The sequence below is a fragment of the Oncorhynchus gorbuscha genome, unplaced genomic scaffold (genome assembly GCF_021184085.1).
Source record: "Oncorhynchus gorbuscha isolate QuinsamMale2020 ecotype Even-year unplaced genomic scaffold, OgorEven_v1.0 Un_scaffold_2221, whole genome shotgun sequence".
NCBI classification, from domain to species: Eukaryota; Metazoa; Chordata; class Actinopteri; order Salmoniformes; family Salmonidae; genus Oncorhynchus; species Oncorhynchus gorbuscha.
This window is the reverse complement of record NW_025746790.1, coordinates 3256-26269: the sequence shown is the minus strand read 5'-3', so window position 1 is coordinate 26269 and position 23014 is coordinate 3256. Positions and strand designations below refer to the sequence as shown.

The 23014-nt window shown below is 47.0% G+C and overlaps 1 protein-coding gene across 1 annotated transcript; it reads right to left on the bottom strand.

The window, feature by feature from the left end:
• Positions 1–2097: 2097 nt before the first annotated feature.
• Positions 2098–3024, bottom strand: LOC124025290 (extensin-like). The gene has a single exon (XM_046338853.1). The coding sequence runs from the start codon at positions 3022–3024 to the stop codon at positions 2098–2100; it is 927 nt and encodes a 308-aa protein (XP_046194809.1).
• Between the last annotated feature and the right edge of the window lie 19990 nt (positions 3025–23014).

Genomic DNA, 23014 nt, shown 5'->3' with positions numbered 1-23014 from the left:
TATAGGGGTTCCGTAACTGGGTATAGGGGTTCCATAACTGGGTAGAGGGGTTCCGTACTGGGTCGATGGGTTCCATACTGGGTAGAGGGTTCCATTCTGGGTAGTGGGGTTACATACTGAGGGCTTCTATACTGGGTAGAAGGGTTCCATTCTGGGTAGAGGGTTTCCAAACTGGGTAGGGGTTTCCGACTGGGTCGATTGGTTCCATACTGGTTAAAGGGGTTCCATTCTGGGTAGATGGGTTCCATACTGGGTTGAGGGTCCATACTGGGTCCAGCGGTTCCATAATGGGTAGAGGGTTTCCATACTGGGTCCAGGGGTTCCATACCTGATCGAGGGTTCCATACTGGAGGGGTTTCCATACTGGGTCGAGGGGTTCCATACTGGGTCGAGGGGTTCCATACTGGGTCGAGGGGTTCCATACTGGGTAGAGGGTTTCCATACTGGGTCGAGGGGTTCCATTCTGGGTAGAGGGGTTCCATACTGGGTAGAGGGTTTCCATACTGGGTAGAGGGTTTCCATTCTGGGTAGAGGGTTTCCATACTGGGTAGAGGGTTTCCATACTGGGTAGAGGGTTTCCATACTGGGTAGAGGGGTTCCATACTGGGTAGAGGGTTTCCATTCTGGGTAGAGGGTTTCCATACTGGGTAGAGGGTTTCCATACTGGGTAGAGGGGTTCCATACTGGGTAGAGGGTTTCCATACTGGGTAGAGGGTTTCCATACTGGGTAGAGGGTTTCCATACTGGGTAGAGGGTTTCCATACTGGGTAGAGGGTTTCCATACTGGGTAGAGGGTTCCATACTGGGTAGAGGGTTTCCATACTAGAGGGGTTCCATACTGGGTAGAGGGTTTCCATACTGGGTAGAGGGGTTCCATACTGGGTAGAGGGTAGAGGGTTTCCATACTGGGTAGAGGGTTTCCATACTGGGTAGAGGGTTTCCATACTGGGTAGAGGGTTTCCATACTGGGTAGAGGGGTTCCATACTGGGTCGAGGGTAGAGGGTTTCCATACTGGGTAGAGGGGTTCCATACTGGGTCGAGGGTAGAGGGATTCCATACTGGGTAGAGGGGTTCCATACTGGGTAGAGGGTTTCCATACTGGGTAGAGGGTTTCCATACTGGGTAGAGGGGTTCCATACTGGGCCGAGGGTAGAGGGATTCCATACTGGGTAGAGGGGTTCCATACTGGGTAGAGGGTTTCCATACTGGGTAGAGGAGTTCCATACTGGGTCGAGGGTAGAGGGATTCCATACTGGGTAGAGGGGTTCCATACTAGAGGGTTTCCATACTGGGTAGAGGGGTTCCATACTGGGTAGAGGGTAGGGTTTCCATACTGGGTAGATGGGTTCCATACTGGGTCGAGGGGTTCCATACTGGGTAGAGGGTTTCCATACTGGGTCGAGGGGTTCCATAACTGGGTAGAAGGGTTCCATTCTGGGTAGAGGGTTTCCAAACTGGGTAGGGGGTTTCCCGACTGGGTCGATTGGTTCCATACTGGTTAAAGGGGTTCCATTCTGGGTAGATGGGTTCCATACTGGGTTGAGGGGTCCATACTGGGTCCAGCGGTTCCATAATGGGTAGAGGGTTTCCATACTGGGTCCAGGGGTTCCATACCTGATCGAGGGGTTCTATACTGGTTCGAGGGGTTTCCATACTGGGTCGAGGGGTTCCATACTGGGTCGAGGGGTTCCATACTGGGTCGAGGGGTTCCATACTGGGTAGAGGGGTCCATACTGGGTCCAGCGGTTCCATAATGGGTAGAGGGTTTCCATACTGGGTCCAGGGGTTCCATACCTGATCGAGGGGTTCTATACTGGTTCGAGGGGTTTCCATACTGGGTCGAGGGGTTCCATACTGGGTCGAGGGGTTCCATACTGGGTCGAGGGGTTCCATACTGGGTAGAGGGTTTCCATACTGGGTCGAGGGGTTCCATTCTGGGTAGAGGGGTTCCATACTGGGTAGAGGGTTTCCATACTGGGTCGAGGGGTTCCATTCTGGGTAGAGGGGTCCCATAACTGGGTCGAGGGGTTCAATACTGGGTTGAGGGGTTCAATACTGGGTCGAGGGGTTCCATAACTGGGTATAGGGGTTCCATACTAGGTAGAGGGGTTCCGTACTGGGTCGAGGGGTTCCATACTGGGTCGAGGGGTTCCATACTGGGTCGAGGGGTTCCATACTGGGTCGAGGGGTTCCATACTGGGTCGTGGGGTTCCATAACTGGGTATAGGGTTTCCATAACTGGGTAGAGGGGTTCCGTACTGGGTCGAGGGGTTCCATACTGGGTATAGGGTTTCCATAACTGGGTATAGGGGTTCCATAACTGGGTAGAGGGGTTCCGTACTGGGTCGATGGGTTCCATACTGGGTAGAAGGGTTCCATACTGGGTAGAGGGTTTCCATTCTGGGTAGAGGGGTTCTATACTGGGTCGAGGGGTTCCATACTGGGTAGAGGGGTTCCATAACTGGGTATAGGGTTTCCATAACTGGGTAGAGGGGTTCTGTACTGGGTCGAGGGGTTCCATACTGGGTATAGGGGTTCCGTAACTGGGTATAGGGGTTCCATAACTGGGTAGAGGGGTTCCGTACTGGGTCGATGGGTTCCATACTGGGTAGAGGGGTTCCATTCTGGGTAGTGGGGTTACATACTGGGTCGAGGGCTTCTATACTGGGTAGAAGGGTTCCATTCTGGGTAGAGGGTTTCCAAACTGGGTAGGGGGTTTCCCGACTGGGTCGATTGGTTCCATACTGATTAAAGGGGTTCCATTCTGGGTAGATGGGTTCCATACTGGGTTGAGGGGTCCATACTGGGTCCAGCGGTTCCATAATGGGTAGAGGGTTTCCATACTGGGTCCAGGGGTTCCATACCTGATCGAGGGGTTCTATACTGGTTCGAGGGGTTTCCATACTGGGTCGAGGGGTTCCATACTGGGTCGAGGGGTTCCATACTGGGTCGAGGGGTTCCATACTGGGTAGAGGGTTTCCATACTGGGTCGAGGGGTTCCATTCTGGGTAGAGGGGTTCCATACTGGGTAGAGGGTTTCCATACTGGGTAGAGGGTTTCCATACTGGGTAGAGGGTTTCCATTCTGGGTAGAGGGTTTCCATACTGGGTAGAGGGTTTCCATACTGGGTAGAGGGTTTCCATACTGGGTAGAGGGGTTCCATACTGGGTAGAGGGTTTCCATACTGGGTAGAGGGTTTCCATACTGGGTAGAGGGTTTCCATACTGGGTAGAGGGGTTCCATACTGGGTAGAGGGGTTCCATACTGGGTAGAGGGTTTCCATACTGGGTAGAGGGTTTCCATACTGGGTAGAGGGTTTCCATACTGGGTAGAGGGGTTCCATACTGGGTAGAGGGTTTCCATACTGGGTAGAGGGTTTCCATACTGGGTAGAGGGTAGAGGGTTTCCATACTGGGTAGAGGGTTTCCATACTGGGTAGAGGGTTTCCATACTGGGTAGAGGGGTTCCATACTGGGTAGAGGGGTTCCATACTGGGTCGAGGGTAGAGGGTTTCCATACTGGGTAGAGGGGTTCCATACTGGGTCGAGGGTAGAGGGATTCCATACTGGGTAGAGGGGTTCCATACTGGGTAGAGGGTTTCCATACTGGGTAGAGGGGTTCCATACTGGGCCGAGGGTAGAGGGATTCCATACTGGGTAGAGGGGTTCCATACTGGGTAGAGGCTTTCCATACTGGGTAGAGGGGTTCCATACTGGGTAGAGGGTTTCCATACTGGGTAGAGGGTTTCCATACTGGGTAGAGGGTTTCCATACTGGGTAGAGGGGTTCCATACTGGGTAGAGGGTTTCCATACTGGGTAGAGGGTTTCCATACTGGGTAGAGGGTTTCCATACTGGGTCGAGGGGTTCCATACTGGGTCGAGGGGTTCCATAACTGGGTATAGGGTTTCCATAACTGGGTAGAGGGGTTCCGTACTGGGTCGAGGGGTTCCATACTGGGTATAGGGTTTCCATAACTGGGTATAGGGGTTCCATAACTGGGTAGAGGGGTTCCGTACTGGGTCGATGGGTTCCATACTGGGTAGAAGGATTCCATACTGGGTAGAGGGTTTCCATTCTGGGTAGAGGGGTTCTATACTGGGTCGAGGGGTTCCATACTGGGTAGAGGGGTTCCATAACTGGGTATAGGGTTTCCATAACTGGGTAGAGGGGTTCTGTACTGGGTCGAGGGGTTCCATACTGGGTATAGGGGTTCCGTAACTGGGTATAGGGGTTCCATAACTGGGTAGAGGGGTTCCGTACTGGGTCGATGGGTTCCATACTGGGTAGAGGGGTTCCATTCTGGGTAGTGGGGTTACATACTGGGTCGAGGGCTTCTATACTGGGTAGAAGGGTTCCATTCTGGGTAGAGGGTTTCCAAACTGGGTAGGGGTTTCCCGACTGGGTCGATTGGTTCCATACTGGTTAAAGGGGTTCCATTCTGGGTAGATGGGTTCCATACTGGGTTGAGGGGTCCATACTGGGTCCAGCGGTTCCATAATGGGTAGAGGGTTTCCATACTGGGTCCAGGGGTTCCATACCTGATCGAGGGGTTCCATACTGGTTCGAGGGGTTTCCATACTGGGTCGAGGGGTTCCATACTGGGTCGAGGGGTTCCATACTGGGTCGAGGGGTTCCATACTGGGTAGAGGGTTTCCATACTGGGTCGAGGGGTTCCATTCTGGGTAGAGGGGTTCCATACTGGGTAGAGGGTTTCCATACTGGGTAGAGGGTTTCCATTCTGGGTAGAGGGTTTCCATACTGGGTAGAGGGTTTCCATACTGGGTAGAGGGTTTCCATACTGGGTTTCCATACTGGGTTTCCATTAGACTGGGTAGGGTTCCATACTGGGTAGAGGGTTTCCATTCTGGGTAGAGGGTTTCCATACTGGGTAGAGGGTTTCCATACTGGGTAGAGGGGTTCCATACTGGGTAGAGGGTTTCCATACTGGGTAGAGGGTTTCCATACTGGGTAGAGGGTTTCCATACTGGGTAGAGGGTTTCCATACTGGGTAGAGGGGTTCCATACTGGGTAGAGGGTTTCCATACTGGGTAGAGGGGTTCCATACTGGGTAGAGGGTAGAGGGTTTCCATACTGGGTAGAGGGTTTCCATACTGGGTAGAGGGTTTCCATACTGGGTAGAGGGTTTCCATACTGGGTAGAGGGGTTCCATACTGGGTCGAGGGTAGAGGGTTTCCATACTGGGTAGAGGGGTTCCATACTGGGTCGAGGGTAGAGGGATTCCATACTGGGTAGAGGGGTTCCATACTGGGTAGAGGGTTTCCATACTGGGTAGAGGGGTTCCATACTGGGCCGAGGGTAGAGGGATTCCATACTGGGTAGAGGGGTTCCATACTGGGTAGAGGGTTTCCATACTGGGTAGAGGAGTTCCATACTGGGTCGAGGGTAGAGGGATTCCATACTGGGTAGAGGGGTTCCATACTGGGTAGAGGGTTTCCATACTGGGTAGAGGGGTTCCATACTGGGTAGAGGGTAGAGGGTTTCCATACTGGGTAGATGGGTTCCATACTGGGTCGAGGGGTTCCATACTGGGTAGAGGGTTTCCATACTGGGTCGAGGGGTTCCATAACTGGGTATAGGGGTTCCATACTGGGTAGAGGGGTTCCATACTGGATATAGGGGTTCCCCACTATAGGGTGGCAGTTCAATGTTGGTTGCTTTTGAGGTTGCTTTTGATGTTATTATAGTTCACATGTCCACTGTCCACCTTCATAAGTAATTGTCTAAGAGGTTAGTAGGTTGGGTGATTCACATGTTAAGCAGCTAAGTTAACTATAGTGTACAGCACATTCCTTCAGTATGTAATATAAACATCTCTACAATTCCCATGGACAAAATCTATATAGGTCTTTATGAGAGAAAAAAACACGAGATTCCAATACAAGGATCCAATTAGAATCCAATAGGAAAATCTTATCAGATTTCGGAACCAGTTCTATTGGTCTCCATTGGGATTCTGTCCTATAGAATTGTATATACAGCAATAGAAACATCCTATCAGTGGGCTGGAGTTTGATGTAGTGGTCTAAGCGCCTGACTCCAGGCCACATATGCCCCTTGAAGACTGTTTTGAACAGGTTTCTGTACCTCTATCTGTACGTACATTTGGCCTGTCAAGAAAATAACTCTTCTTAAACATTTTACAACAGTGAAAAAATATAATTTTGGATTCCAATAAAAAATCCTGTTAGAATTCATGTGAAAATCCTGTCAGATTTTGGAAATAGTCTTATTGGACTCCTGTAGGGCTTTTTTTACTAGCGCAGACAGGAACATTAATTTAAATCACTTCCTGTGTGGAAGCAAGGGACAAAGGAAAAGGGAGCGAGATAAACGAAGAGAGATAAACTAATTGAAAAGGAGGCAACAAAGATTAACGATTAATTTCCTTCCGCTATCCTTCTCTGCTCATGTCTATAGTTGTGATGTTTCTCTCGGAGCTCTGAGATGTGGAGATAAAAACTGAGGCCAGGATTAAATCCGTGGAGTGCTGTCAACAATGCGCCTTTCAAAGGCAATGTTCCCACATTCAAGGTTAACTGTTCAGATGTCAGCTCAATGTTCCCACATTCAAGGTTAACTGTTCAGATGTCAGCTCAATGTTCCCACATTCAAGGTTAACTGTTCAGATGTCAGCTCAATGTTCCCACATTCAAGGTTAACTGTTCAGATGTCAGCTCAATGTTCCCACATTCAAGGTTAACTGTTCAGATGTCAGCTCAATGTTCCCACATTCAAGGTTAACTGTTCAGATGTCAGCTCAATGTTCCCACATTCAAGGTTAACTGTTCAGATGTCAGCTCAATGTTCCCACATTCAAGGTTAACTGTTCAGATGTCAGCTCAATGTTCCCACATTCAAGGTTAACTGTTCAGATGTCAGCTCAATGTTCCCACATTCAAGGTTAACTGTTCAGATGTCAGCTCAATGTTCCCACATTCAAGGTTAACTGTTCAGATGTCAGCTCAATGTTCCCACATTCAAGGTTAACTGTTCAGATGTCAGCTCAATGTTCCCACATTCAAGGTTAACTGTTCAGATGTCAGCTCAATGTTCCCACATTCAAGGTTAACTGTTCAGATGTCAGCTCAATGTTCCCACATTCAAGGTTAACTCTTCAGATGTCAGCTCAATGTTCCCACATTCAAGGTTAACTCTTCAGTTGTCAGCTCAATGTTCCCACATTCAAGGTTAACTCTTCAGATGTCAGCTCAATGTTCCCACATTCAAGGTTAACTCTTCTTCAGTTCCCACATTCAAGGTTAACTGTTCAGTTGTCAGCTCAATGTTCCCACATTCAAGGTTAACTGTTCAGTTGTCAGCTCAATGTTCCCACATTCAAGGTTAACTGTTCAGTTGTCAGCTCAATGTTCCCACATTCAAGGTTAACTCTTCAGATGTCAGCTCAATGTTCCCACATTCAAGGTTAACTCTTCAGATGTCAGCTCAATGTTCCCACATTCAAGCTTAACTCTTCAGTTGTTGGCTCAATTGGAAATAACCTTTATATGTCAAGCGTGCTACAACAGATTTGGGATTCAATCTCGGTCAAAGAGCAGGCGGGCCTACCGGCTTAAATAGCCCAACTAAAAAAACTAAACAAGAAACAGGTGAAACCAATAAGACAAAACCAACAGGAAAGGAAAAGGGATCGGTGGCAGATAGTAGACCGGTGACGACCGGGTCTACCTGTGACCACGACCGCGGAGCGCGCGCCCGAACAGGAAGGGAAGCCACTTTCGGTAGGAGTCGTGACAGTGATCCTAAGAAGAAGGGCTGGGCTGGGGCTTGGTGACCTCTGGCTAAATGATCCTGTGAGGTGGGTCGGGTGACCTCAGGTTTGAGGTTTTAAGCTGGGTTTCTGTATAGCACTTTGTGACATTGGCTGATGTAAAAAGGGCTTTATAAATACATATGATTGATTGATAACATAGGGCTGAGGAGGGCTGAGGAGGCGCTTGGTGACCCCAGGCTAAAGGATCGATCCAGAGAGACACCCTTGACACTTCCTCACCTTTTCTCTGTCCATTTCCTCATTTAGGACAGTTTACTCTGAGCTGACACAGAGATTTAGCTTGGGGTAACTTATGCAGTTATGTCCATAAAAGATTGCCAAAAATCTAGTTTGAATTTTGTTTGCATATCTCAAGTAAGAGCACAGATTAGCAGAATATAATAAAATAGTATTTATATATTTGACAGGGACAATGTACATCAAGGAACAATTCTGTAAATGTGCCAGATTTCGGCAGGCTAGTTTTTATCTGTAGTCCCGTGGAAGATTTAGCATCACAGACATTCACATTAAAGAAGTCCAGTCCCTAGCATAGAATAGAAAATAATAGAATAACTTGACCCCTAGAGTCGATGTCTGCACCTCCGCAGAAATCTGATTAGCATAATAAAGAAATCCCCATAAAAATCTGTCAGTTTAAGCATTTTTTGCGTTGGATGCTTCTCAATCCACCGATGTCGCACTTCCGCATCTGAGGTGAAAGGTGACAGAACTAGAGCAGTGTTTATCAGACCAGGAGACATCCCATCTGAGGTGAAAGGTGACAGAACTAGAGCAGTGTTTATCAGACCAGGAGACATCCCATCTGAGGTAACAACTAGAGCAGTGTTTATCAGACCAGGAGACATCACATCTGAGGTGAAAGGTGACCGAACTAGAGCAGTCTTTATCAGACCAGGAGACATCCCATCTGAGGTGAAAGGTGACAGAACTAGAGCAGTGTTCATCAGACCAGGAGACATCCCATCTGAGGTAACAACTAGAGCAGTGTTTATCAGACCAGGAGACATCCCATCTGAGGTAACAACTAGAGCAGTGTTTATCAGACCAGGAGACATCCCATCTGAGGTAACAACTAGAGCAGTGTTTATCAGACCAGGAGACATCCCATCTGAGGTAACAACTAGAGCAGTGTTTATCAGACCAGGATACATCCCATCTGAGGTGAAAGGTGACCGAACTAGAGCAGTGTTTATCAGACCACAGAACGTCCTGGAAATCGGTCTTTTCACAAAATCGTCTGTAGCGTCCAAATTGTTAGACCAACAAACTATTATGACAAGAGACAGCCGATCTGCCAACCTCGGTCTGTAGTGTCCCAACAGCCTTGGCTAAACACTAATATGACTTTAACGAACATGTACATGTTATTTGTTTTGCTCTAGGACCCACAGGCCTCACAAGACTTGTCTGAAGGTCCACCCACAGCCCCTAATGCAGCCCGGCCCCTAATGCAGCCCCTAATGGAGCCCCTAATGGAGCCCCTAATGCAGCCCCTAATGGAGCCCCTAATAGAGCCCCTAATGCAGCCCGGCCCCTAATGCAGCCCCTAATGCAGCCCCTAATGCAGCCCGGCCCCTAATGCAGCCCCTAATGCAGACCGGCCCCTAATGGAGCCCCTAATGCAGCCCCTAATGGAGCCCCTAATGGAGCCCCTAATGCAGCCCGGCCCCTAATGCAGCCCCTAATGGAGCCCCTAATGCAGCCCCTAATGCAGCCCCTAATGCAGCCCCTAATGTAGCCCCTAATGTAGCCCCTAATGTAGCCCCTAATGTAGCCCCTAATGCAGCCCCTAATGCAGCCCCTAATGTAGCCCCTAATGCAGCCCCTAATGCAGCCCCTAATGCAGCCCCTAATGCAGCCCCTAATGTAGCCCCTAATGCAGCCCCTAATGCAGCCCCTAATGTAGCCCCTAATGCAGCCCGGCCCCTAATGCAGCCCCTAATGCAGCCCCTAATGCAGCCCCTAATGCAGCCCCTAATGTAGCCCCTAATGTAGCCCCTAATGGAGCCCCTAATGCAGCCCCTAATGCAGCCCCTAATGCAGCCCCTAATGTAGCCCCTAATGGAGCCCCTAATGGAGCCCCTAATGGAACCCCTAATGCAGCCCCTAATGCAGCCCCTAATGCAGCCTCTAATGCAGCCCGGCCCCTAATGCAGCCCCTAATGCAGCCCCTAATGTAGCCCCTAATGCAGCCCCTAATGCAGCCCCTAATGTAGCCCCTAATGCAGCCCGGCCCCTAATGCAGCCCCGAATGCAGCCCCTAATGTAGCCCCTAATGCAGCCTGGCCCCTAATGCAGCCCCTATTGCAGCCCCTAATGCAGCCCCTAATGCAGCCCCTAATGGAGCCCCTAATGCAGCCCCTAATGCAGCCCCTAATGCAGCCCCTAATGCAGCCCCTAATGTAGCCCCTAATGCAGCCTGGCCCCTAATGCAGCCCCTAATGCAACCCCTAATGTAGCCCCTAATGCAGCCTGGCCCCTAATGCAGCCCCTAATGCAGCCCCTAATGCAGCACCTAATACAGTCCCTAATGCAGCCCCTATTGCAGCCCCTAATGCAGCCCCTAATGTAGCCCCTAATGGAGCCCCTAATGCAGCCCCTAATGCAGCCCCTAATGCAGCCCCTAATGCAGCCCCTAATGCAGCCCCTAATGCAGCCCCTAATGCAGCCCCTAATGCAGCCTGGCCCCTAATGCAGCCCCTAATGCAGCCCGTAGCCCCTAATGGAGCCCCTAATGCAGCCCCTAATGCAGCCCCTAATGCAGCCCGGCCCCTAATGCAGCCCGGCCCCTAATGCAGCCCCTAATGCAGCCCCTAATGCAGCCCCTAATGCAGCCCGGCCCCTAATGCAGCCCGGCCCCTAATGCAGCCCGGCCCCTAATGGAGCCCGGCATCTAATGTAGCCCGGCCCCTAATGCAGCCCCTAATGCAGCCCGGCCCCTAATGCAGCCTGGCCCCTAATGCAGCCTGCCCCTAATGCAGCCCCCCTAATGCATCCTAATGCAGCCCCTAATGCAGCCCCTAATGCAGCCTGGCCCCTAATGCAGCCTGTCCCCTAATGTAGCCCCTAATGCATCCCAGCCCCTAATGCAGCCCCTAATGCAGCCCCTAATGCAGCCCCTAATGCAGCCCCTAATGGAGCCCCTAATAGAGCCCCTAATGCAGCCCGGCCCCTAATGCAGCCCGGCCCCTAATGTAGCCCCTATTGCATCCCGGCCCCTAATGCAGCCCCTAATGTAGCCCCTATTGCAGCCCCTAATGCAGCCCCTAATGTAGCCCCTAATGCAGCCCCTAATGCAGCCCCTAATGCAGCCCGGACCCTATTGCAGCCCCTAATGCAGCCCCTAATGCAGCCCCTAATGCAGCCCCTAATGCAGCCCCTAATGCAGCCCCTAATGCAGCCCCTAATGCAGCCTAGCCCCTAATGCAGCCCCTAATGCAGCCCCTAATGCAGCCCCTAATGCAGCCCCTAATGCAGCCCCTAATGCAGCCCCTAATGCAGCCCCTAATGCAGCCCCTATTGCATCCCGGCCCCTAATGCATCCCGGCCCCTAATGTAGCCCCTAATGTAGCATCCCGCCCCTAATGCAGTCCCTAATGTAGCCCCTATTGCAGCCCCTAATGGAGCCCTATTGCATCCCGGCCCCTAATGCAGCCCCTAATGCAGCCCCTAATGCAGCCCCTAATGCAGCCCCTAATGCAGCCCCTAATGTAGCCCCTAATGCAGCCCGGCCCCTAATGCAGCCCGGCCCCTAATGTAGCCCCTATTGCATCCCGGCCCCTAATGCAGCCCCTAATGTAGCCCCTATTGCAGCCCCTAATGCAGCCCCTAATGCAGCCCCTAATGCAGCCCCTAATGCAGCCCCTAATGCAGCCCCTAATGCAGCCCCTAATGCAGCCCCTAATGCAGCACCTAATGTAGCCCCTATTGCAGCCCGGCCCCTAATGCAGCCCCTAATGTAGCCCCTAATGCAGCCCGTCCCCTAATGTAGCCACTAATGCAGCCCCTAATGCAGCCCCTACTGCAGCCCCTAATGTAGCCCCTAATGCAGCCCGTCCCCTAATGTAGCCACTAATGTAGCCCCTAATGTAGCCCGTCCCCTAATGTAGCCACTAATGTAGCCCCTAATGCAGCCCGTCCCCTAATGTAGCCACTAATGTAGCCCCTAATGCAGCCCGTCCCCTAATGTAGCCACTAATGTAGCCCCTAATGCAGCCCGTCCCCTAATGTAGCCACTAATGTAGCCCCTAATGCAGCCCGTCCCCTAATGTAGCCACTAATGCAGCCCCTAATGCAGCCCCCACTGCAGCCCCTAATGCAGCCCCTAATGCAGCCCGTCCCCTAATGTAGCCCCTAATGCAGCCCGTCCCCTAATGTAGCCACTAATGTAGCCCCTAATGCAGCCCGTCCCCTAATGTAGCCACTAATGTAGCCACTAATGTAGCCCCTAATGTAGCCCCTAATGTAGCCCCTAATGCAGCCCGTCCCCTAATGTAGCCACTAATGTAGCCATTTGACATAACTAGATATAGAATCCTTCAAGATGTATTTTCTTGTGATTAGTCTACCCTACTCTTTCTAAACACTGCTCAGCCATGTGAGACTAAGGTAATATAATACCTAGTTAGACATGTTAAATAATATACTGTAGTACTGATTGTATGCTGCTGTTCATTTGAGGTTAACCCTGGGTGACAACACCAACACACGGCCACTTGATGGTAGACAGACTTGTTAAGAAGTGTTCGTTCTTAAATAAACATACTTTAACAAACATTCTTAAACAAACATACTTAAATAAACATACTTTAACAAACTACTGTGCACTCTGCTCGAAGAGAGCTGTTCTGTGTATATTTAGCCGCGTGCTCTAAGGACTGTTTCTATTGGAAACATAAGGGACTTATTTAGAATTTAGCTCTGGCTTCAGGCCAGGGCATAGTTCAGTTCCCTCTACAGATAGCTGGGACAGTTAGAGACCGTTTTATTTTGGGAGAAAATAAAAAATAAAATATATATATTTTCATTATTGTTTCAGGATGATAATGCTTTCATCATCGGTCAAATATAGGCACCGTGCTGAAAAGTTATGCACATACAATTACTATGAATAAAATAAAATAACTGAAATCCAATCAAAATCATTCTAGTCAAGGAGGATTTATTCTCATAATCACCAACTTGGGAGAGAATGAGAAGATATGTGTTGTTTTGTGGGAAAGCAACCATGATCCAAGATTTTTTTTCATGAAGGGCATATTTTTGGGTTAATCATTTAAATGCCAACCAAAAGCACCCTACCGTGAAAACATCAGGAATGCCTTCCAAGTGGGACCCTATTCCTCACACTACTTTTTGACCAGGACCTAATGGGCCAATGTAGGGAATAGGTTGCCACTTGGCCTCAGTCGTAATGCAGGTCAACTCTGCAGATTAGCTTGGTCCAAATGTCTAAATCATTCCATTCCCTACTTATAAAAATGGAGGGGGGCAGTTTGGAGAGCACAAGGCCAAGCAGACTGGAAGACCCAGAGATAAAGACAGCTGACCAAGGAAAACCAAACAACACAAACTACACTCTAAAACTACACCAGTTATACAGACAACAATCTAAAATGATAAACTACACTCAAACTATAAACTACACTCTAAAACTATAAACTACACTCAAACTATAAACTACACTCTAAAACTATAAACTACACTCAAACTATAAACTACACTCTAAAACTATAAACTACACTCTAAAACTATAAACCACACTATAAAACTATAAACTACACTCAAACTATAAACCACACTCTAAAACTATAAACTACACTCAAACTATAAACTACACTCTAAAACTATAAACTACACTCAAACTATAAACTACACTCAAACTATAAACCACACTCTAAAACTATAAACTGCACTCAAACTATAAACCACACTCTAAAACTATAAACTACACTCAAACTATAAACTACACTCAAACTATAAACCACACTCTAAAACTATAAAATACACTCAAATTATAAACTACACTCAAACTATAAACCACACTCTAAAACTATAAACTACACTCAAACTATAAACTACACTCAAACTATAAACTACAGTCTAAATCTATAAATTAACACAAACTGTACTCTAAAACTATAAACTACACTCAAACTATAAACCACACTCTAAAACTATAAACTACACTCTAAAGCTATAAACTACACTCTAAAAGTATATCAAATACACAAACTACAATCGAAAACTACAACAATTACACAAACTATGCTCTAGAAATATAAAATACACAAATTACCCTCTAAACTACACCAATTGCAAACTACGCTCAAAATATAAACTACACAAACTACACTAAAACAAACTACACCAACTACCTAAACTACACTCTAAAACAATAAACTAGACAAACTACCTAAAGTACACTCTAAAACAATAAACTAGACAAACTACCTAAAGTACACTCTAAAACAATAAATTACACCAACTACACAAACTACACTCCAAAACATTAAACTACACCAACTACCTAAAGTACACTCTAACACAATAAACTACACCAACTGCACTCCGCAACTATAAACTACACAGACAGGGAAAAACTACACTAAAACTACATTATCTACTACAATCAATTCAAACTACAAAAAATGTCTACAAGCTAAACTACACATAAACTACACTTTAGTTGCATTACCTTAAACTCTAGCTTTATAAATAATTACTACAATCTTTATATGTGACCCGATTCAGGAAACGAGGCGTATGTCGCAAGTCACAATTTCACAGGAGAGCGTTTTGTGAAAACATTTTTGTTGTTGTCTTCTTGAACATGTGAACTTTCATGTGCCTTATTATCAAACGTGTATGTCATCTGTAAATACAAATGCAATGGTTAAATTACGAGCCTAGGTGGTTAAGCCACAGAAAAAGTCAGCAACCTTCCGCTAGCCATGATTGGCTGAGATAATGAGTGGGCTGAACATGCCGAGAGATGAGTTTGGATTGGTCTGCAGTGTTGCATCTTGAATCTATAAAATTAGCTGCTCGTAATGCATAATAATCCTTTCTTCCGCAGTTTTTTCAAAAGATATTATGTTAACCACGGAGAACTGCAAATCTCACTAACATTGCTGCCCTGAATTTATCAGGCACTATCGACAAAAGGTTTAGTGGGAAAAAGTTGTGATGGACTACTTTCTGGATGACGATCGTGCCATACAATGCTGACTCTCTCTCATTTCATAACACATTTTGAAATCAGTGGAACACAACAGGCCAAACAAGCTGTGCAAACTAAATGGAAACCACACAGGATGTCTGATAAAAGGGGTAAGAATCTATAGAAGCTATAATTTCATAGAAGTTTCTAATTGTGTCAGAAAGTTGCTTTCATTGCAAGCTAAAGCATACTGTTAGCTAGCTAGCTGACGTTAGATGCTGGCTAGCTAACTAACAATGAACCTAACGTTATTTGGTTAACTTTAGCTTGCTATGACAATCAGTTTGTATTGCTAGTAACATTACTCTATGGATTGGAATTATAGTTCATTTCTTTAGCTTGCAGCTAACGTTAACGTGACATGTCTAACTTGTTGTTAGCTAGCTAACGTTAGCTGAGGTGAGGTAGTTGGCTGGCTTGCTAGCTAACATTAATTTACAGTGGGACAAAAAAGTATTTAGTCAACCACCAATTGTGCAAGTTCTCCCACTTAAAAAGATGAGAGAGGCCTGTAATATTAATCATAGGTACACTTCAACTATGTCAGACAAAAAAACAAAAAAAAATCCAGAAAATCACATTGTAGGATCTTTTATGAATTTATTTGCAAATTATGGTGGAAAATAAGTATTTGGTCACCTACAAACAAGCAAGATTTCTGGCTCTCACAGACCTGTAACTTCTTCTTTAAGAGGCTCCTCTGTCCTCCACTCGTTACCTGTATTAATGGCACCTGTTTGAACTTGTTATCAGTATAAAAGACACCTGTCCACAACCTCAAACAGTCACACTCCAAACTCCACTATGGCCAAGACCAAAGAGCTGTCAAAGGACACCAGAAACAAAATTGTAGACCTGCACCAGGCTGGGAAGACTGAATCTGCAATAGGTAAGCAGCTTGGTTTGAAGAAATCAACTCTGGGAGCAATTATTAGGAAATGGAGACATACAAGACCACTGATAATCTCCCTCGATCTGGGGCTCCACGCAATTCTCACCCCGTGGGGTCAAAATGATAACAAGAATGGTGAGCAAAAATCCCAGAACCACACGGGGGGACCTAGTGAATGACCTGCAGAGAGCTGGGACCAAAGTAACAAAGCCTACCATCAGTAACACTCTACGCCGCCAGGGACTCAAATCCTGCAGTGCCAGATGTGTCCCCCTGCTTAAGCCAGTACATGTCCAGGCCTGTCTGAAGTTTGCTAGAGAGCATTTGGATGATCCAGAAGAAGATGAAACCAAAATATAACTTTTTGGTAAAAACTCCACTCATCGTGTTTGGAGGACAAAGAATGCTGAGTTGCATCCAAAGAACACCATACCTACTGTGAAGCATGGTGGTGGAAACATTATGCTTTGAGGCTGTTTGTCTGCAAAGGGACCAGGACAATTGATCCGTGTAAAGGAAAGAATGAATGGGGCCATGTATCGTGAAATTTTGAGTGAAAACCTCCTTCCATCAGCAAGGGCATTGAAGATGAAACGTGGCTGGGTCTTTCAGCATGACAAACACACCGCCCGGGCAATGAAGGAGTGGCTTCGTAAGAAGCATTTCAAGGTCCTGGAGTGGCCTAGCCAGTCTCCAGATCTCAACCCCATAGAAAATCTTTGGAGGGAGTTGAAAGTCCGTGTTGCCCAGCAACAGCCCCAAAACATCACTGCTCTAGAGGAGATCTGCATGGAGTTATGGGCCAAAATACCAGCAACAGTGTGTGAAAACCTTGTGAAGAGTTACAGAAAACGTTTGAGCTCTGTCATTGCCAACAAAGGGTATATAACAAAGTATTGAGAAACTTTTGTTATGGACCAAATACTTATTTTCCACCATAATTTGCTAATAAATTCATTAAAAATCCTACAATGTGATTTTCTGGATTTTTTTTCTCATTTTGTCTGTCATAGTTAAAGTGTACCTATGATGAAAATTACAGGCCTCTCTCATATTTTTAAGTGGGAGAACTTGCACAATTTGTGGCTGACTAAATACGTTTTTTCCCCACTGTATGTGTATGAAGTGTGTGTAACGTTAATGCTGTTATCTCAGAATGCCATTTCGCATCTATTGCATAATAATGCCTCTCCCTTAATAACTTCTAATTTAACGTTTAATCTTTTCCCCAGTTGTTAAATTTGGAAAAATAAGTGTACATTCTTGATTTTGTGGTAAAATGGAAGGAGAATGAAAGTTTAAAGCAAAGTGCCCTATAAGTAGCAGGCGTGTAATCAGAGGTCTGAGCCTTGAAAAAACATCTGGCTCTGAGCCTGTTGTACACCATGAGATGCCACAGTAGATCTGGCCCATTGATGTCTGTCTATCTGTCTGTCTGCCTGTCTGTCCATCTGTCTGTCTGCCTGTCTGTCCATCTGTCTGTCTGCCTGTCTACCCCAACATATCTCAAGATAAGCCACTCTCACTTCAGAAATAAGCGAACACAGAGTGTCTGTGGATATATTTGCGCCTCTCCCTCTCGACTGAAACAAAAACCAGACAGCAACTTCTGCAGTGTTGTCATCATAGGAGCTACCGCTGGTCCCATCTATCAGAGGGAGTACAGGTGGAATCACAAACTAAATGGTGGTTGATTCTTTCATCACAGGTTTAAGCAAGAAAAAACATTTCCCAGAATATTATTAACATCTGTATTCCTTCAACTGTGGCTGTATCTTTACCTTGTCACCCTGTAACTTTAGCCTACCAGCAGCTGCCTCTGCCTGCCATGCAGCCCGCATGGAACTCCCTGTCTCCCTGTCTGGTGTGTTTGCTCTCCCTCATCCATCACACCTCCCTCCCTCCACCAGACCACCTGAGCCCCGGAAGACAGCTGTATGGAGCATGACAGAGTGGCTCTGCCAGGGTGGAGTGGACTTGATGGTATTACGGTACTACAGAAACAGGGAAAGATCCCTGAGACAGCCGTATGGAGCCTGACAGAGTGACTCTGCCAGGGTGGTACTACAGAAACAGGGACAGATCCCTGAGACAGCCGTATGGAGCCTGACAGAGTGACTCTGCCAGGGTGGTACTACAGAAACAGGGAAAGATCCCTGAGACAGCCGTATGGAGCCTGACAGAGTGACTCTGCCAGGGTGGTACTACAGAAACAGGGACAGATCCCTGAGACAGCCGTATGGAGCCAGACAGAGTGACTCTGCCAGGGTGGTACTACAGAAACAGGGACAGATCCCTGAGACAGCCGTATGGAGCCTGACAGAGTGACTCTGCCAGGGTGGTACTACAGAAACAGGGAAAGATCCCTGAGACAGCCGTATGGAGCCTGACAGAGTGACTCTGCCAGGGTGGAGTTTGTACACAGACACTGGTATTGATTGGAGTAAATGGAGTGACTCACTAGCTGAGGGCCGGAGGGAGGGCCGGAAGGGGGGAGGAACCTGACTCCCCCTTGTCTATAATAGATAATATTAGGCCCACTGCCTCAGGATATACCTGGCCTGAAGAGAGGAGAGTGGTAGGGAGGCATAGAGAGAATTGGTAATGTTCCCACAGAGAAATTCACCAGCGCTCTGTGACAACCAACAACTGCATACAGTACTAGTCAAAACTTTGGACACCTACTCATTCAAGGGTTTTTCTTTATTTTTAGTATTTTCTACATAATAATAGTGAAGAGATAAAAACTATGAAATAACACATCATGTACTAACCAAAAATGGGTTAAAAGTAGTCACCCTTTGCCTTGATGACAGCTTTGCACATTCTTGGCATTCTCTCAACCAGCTTCATGAGGTAGTCACCTGGAATGCATTTCAATTATTAACAGGTGTGCCTTGTTAAAAGGTAATTTGTGGAATTTCTTTCCTTCATAATGGATTTGAACCAATCAATCGTGTTGTGACAAGGAGTGTGCAAAGGGTGTGCAAAGCTAGCTAGCTAACTGGTAAGCTAGCGCAATTACTCTACTGGTGACGACGGCTGGTGAGGAGGTAGGTAGGTCTGTGTGTGTGTGTGTTCAGATCAGATGATGATGATGATAGGGGCTGAGAGGCAGATGCTGGTCCAACCCTCATCGCAACTTTAAGGCTGCTGAATAGCACACTCCTTCCGTATTTAGTGCACTATAATAGTGGGGAAGTAGTGAAGAATGTTATCAGGAACCTAGTCATTTAATGTAGGGTCTGTATGACTCGTTTTAAAGTGACTCAACACTATTTTTATGAAATAACACTTGTATATTGTCATTTCCAGGTGTTCTCTAAATTACATACTAGCATACCGTAATCAACTGCATTATTACACATACCATGGAGCTAGCATCATAGGCCTAACACAGTGGACACCATGGAGCTAGTACCATAGACCTAACACAGTGGACACTGTGGAGCTAGCACCATAGACCTAACACAGTGGACACCATGGAGCTAGCATCATAGACCTAACACAGTGGACACCATGGAGCTAGTATCATAGACCTAACACAGTGGACACCATGGAGCTAGTATCATAGGCCTAACACAGTGGACACTGTGGAGCTAGCACCATAGACCTAACACAGTGGACACTGTGGAGCTAGCACCATAGACCTAACACATAGGGCACTATGGGGCTAGCATCATAGACCTAACATAGTGGACACCATGAAGCTAGCACCATAGACCTAACACAGTGGACACTGTGGAGCTAACCCCAATAGACCTAACACAGTGGACACCATGGAGCTAGCAACATAGACCTAACACAGTGGACACCATGGAGCTAGCATCATAGACCTAACACAGTGGGCACCATGGAGCTAGCATCATAAACCTAACACAGTGGACACCATGGGGTTATGGAGCTAGCATCATAGACCTAACACATAGGGCACCATGGAGCTAGCATCATAAACCTAACACAGTGAACACCATGGAGCTAGCATCATAGACCTAACACAGTGGACACTATGGAACTAGTACCATAGACAGAACACAGTGGACACCATGGAGCTAGCATCATAGACCTAACACAGTGGACACCATGGAGCTAGCATCATAGACCTAACACAGTGGACACCATGGAGCTAGTACCATAGACCTAACACAGTGGACACCATGGAGTTATGGAGCTAGCATCATAGACCTAACACATAGGGCACCATGGAGCTAGCATCATAAACCTAACACAGTGAACACCATGGAGCTAGCATCACTAACTCAATGGACACTGTGGAGCTAGCACCATAGACCTAACATAGTGGACACCATGGAGCTAGCTTCATAGACCTAACACAGTGGACACAATGGAGCTAGCATCATAGACCTAACACAGTGGACACCATGGAGCTAGCATCATAGACCTAACACAGTGGACACTATGGAACTAGTACCATAGACAGAACACAGTGGACACCATGGAGCTAGCATCATAGACCTAACACAGTGGACACCATGGAGCTAGCATCATAGACCTAACACAGTGGACACCATGGAACTAGCAGGGGGTGGAAAGGAGTTGTACGAGACGTTGCCAGGGAGAGGAACCGAACCCACACACACACACACACACACACACACACACACACACACACACACACACACACACACACACACACACACACACACACACACACACACACACACACACACACACACACACACACACACAGAGCTGCTTGGGTTCCTTCTTAGTTCTTTTGTTCAGGCCTTTTCCACAGACACCCGAGATGGGACGTGACTCCAGACCCCTGGCATCCGTACAAAGGGAACCCTATACCAGAGAGGGGGATGGGGAGCATTCCTTCACTCCACCGTAAACCCTGGGGGGGATGGTTTACATCTACTAAAAACTAAATGCTACATTATATGTTCTGAAGTACGAAAAATAAAGAGAATTCACCAGCACCAAGGTTTTCCTGCACACAGCTTTGACCTACTACAGTATGTTGGTCTACTGTACTTCAAACAATGTGTATGCAGGTCGCTTAGGACTCAACCCTTCTCAAACAACCTTCATTCATACTCTTATAGCAGGTGCTCCCACAATAATGTGATTTGTACCGCATACAAGTTAAACCCTAAGGTCGATGTACCATGGCAGGTTCTCTCTAAGTGTTGCTTTTGGAAATGCATGTGAGTTCTTCAGTCATTATAGAAACGATGCATCGTTAAAACACTTGTAAGCTTAAGTTCCATTGCTGTCGGGAAACCGGACCCTGGCTATTACTGCCTAGACATGGCTATTTGCATTTATGCAAAACACATCTTTTCGGCGTCTTTTTACGGTTCTATCCCGAAGGGCAGTCTTTTTACGGTTCTATCCCGAACGGCAGTCTTTTTACGGTTCTATCCCGAAGGGCAGTCTTTTTACGGTTCTATCCCGAAGGGCAGTCTTTTTTTGGTCTTGAATCCCAAAAAACAATCAAATGTATTTATGAAGCCCTTTTTACATCAGCCATGGTCACAAAGTGCTGTACAGAAACCCAGCCTAAAACCCCAAACAGCAAGCAATGCAGATGTAGAAGCACGATGGCTAGGAAAAACTCCCTAGAAACCCAGGAACCTAGGAAGAAACCTAGAGAGGAACTAGGGGTGGCCAGTCCTCTTCTGGCTGTGCCGGGTGGAGATTATAACAGGACATGGCCAAGATGTTCAAAAGTTCATAGATGACCAGCATGGTCAAATAATAATAATAATCACAGTGGTTGTAGAGGGTGCAACAGGTCAGCACCTCAGCAGTAAATGTCAGTTGGCTTTCCATAGCCAAGCAATCAGATTTAGAGCCAGCAGGTGCAGTACGGAGAGAGAGTTGAAAACAGCAGGTTCTGGGACAGGTAGCACGTCCGGTGAACAGGTCAGGGTTCCATAGCCGCAGGCAGAACAGTTGAAACTGGAGCATCAGCACGGCCAGGTGGACTGGGGACAGCAAGGAGTCATCAGGTCAGGTAGCCCTGAGGCATGGTCCTAGGGTTCAAGTCCTCCGGGAGGGGAGGGAGAGAAAGAGAATTAGAGGGAGCATACTTAAATTCACACAGGACATCGGTTAAGACAGGAGAAATACTCCAGGTATAACAGACTGACCCTAGCCCCCCAACACATAAACTACTGCAGCATAAATACTGGAGGCAGAGACAGGAGGGGTCAGGAGACACTGTGGTCCTGTCAGACAATACCCCAGACAGGGCCAAACAGGCAGGATAAAACCCCACCCACTTTGCCAAAGCACAGCTCCCACACCACTAGAGGGATATCTTCAAACCACCAACTTACTATCCTGAGACAAGGCCGAGTATAGCCCATGAAGATATACGTTAACGATCCTAACCTGCTACGTTAATGATCCTAACCTGCTACGTTAATGATCCTAACCTGCTACGTTAACGATCCTAACATGCTACGTTAATAATCCTAACATGCTACGTTAATGATCCTAACATGCTAATACTCCTAACCTGCTAATAATCCTAACATGCTACGTTAATGATATTAACATGCTACGTTAATGATACTAACATGCTACGTTAACGATCCTAACCTGCTACGTTAACGATCCTAACCTGCTACGTTAATGATCCTAACCTGCTACGTTAACAATCCTAACCTGCTACGTTAACAATCCTAACCTGCTACGTTAACGATCCTAACCTGCTACGTTAACGATCCTAACCTGCTACGTTAACGATCCTAACCTGCTACGTTAATGATCCTAACCTGCTACGTTAATGATACTAACATGCTACGTTAACGATCCTAACCTGCTAAGTTAATGATCCTAACCTGCTAAGTTAATGATACTAACATGCTACGTTAACGATCCTAACATGCTACGTTAATGATCCTAACCTGCTACGTTAACGATCCTAACCTGCTACGTTAACGATCCTAACCTGCTACGTTAATGATCCTAACCTGCTACGTTAATGATCCTAACCTCAAATCAAATCAACGTTTGTCACTTGCGCCAAATACAACCTTACAGTGAAATGCTTACTTACAAGTCCTTAACCAACAGTGCAGTTTTGAAGTAAAAATAGGTATTAG

Coding starts and splice junctions, on each gene's coding strand:
- LOC124025290 (XM_046338853.1), bottom strand. CDS start 3,024: ATGGAACCCCTCTACCCAGAATGGAACCCCTCGACCCAGTATGGAAAC.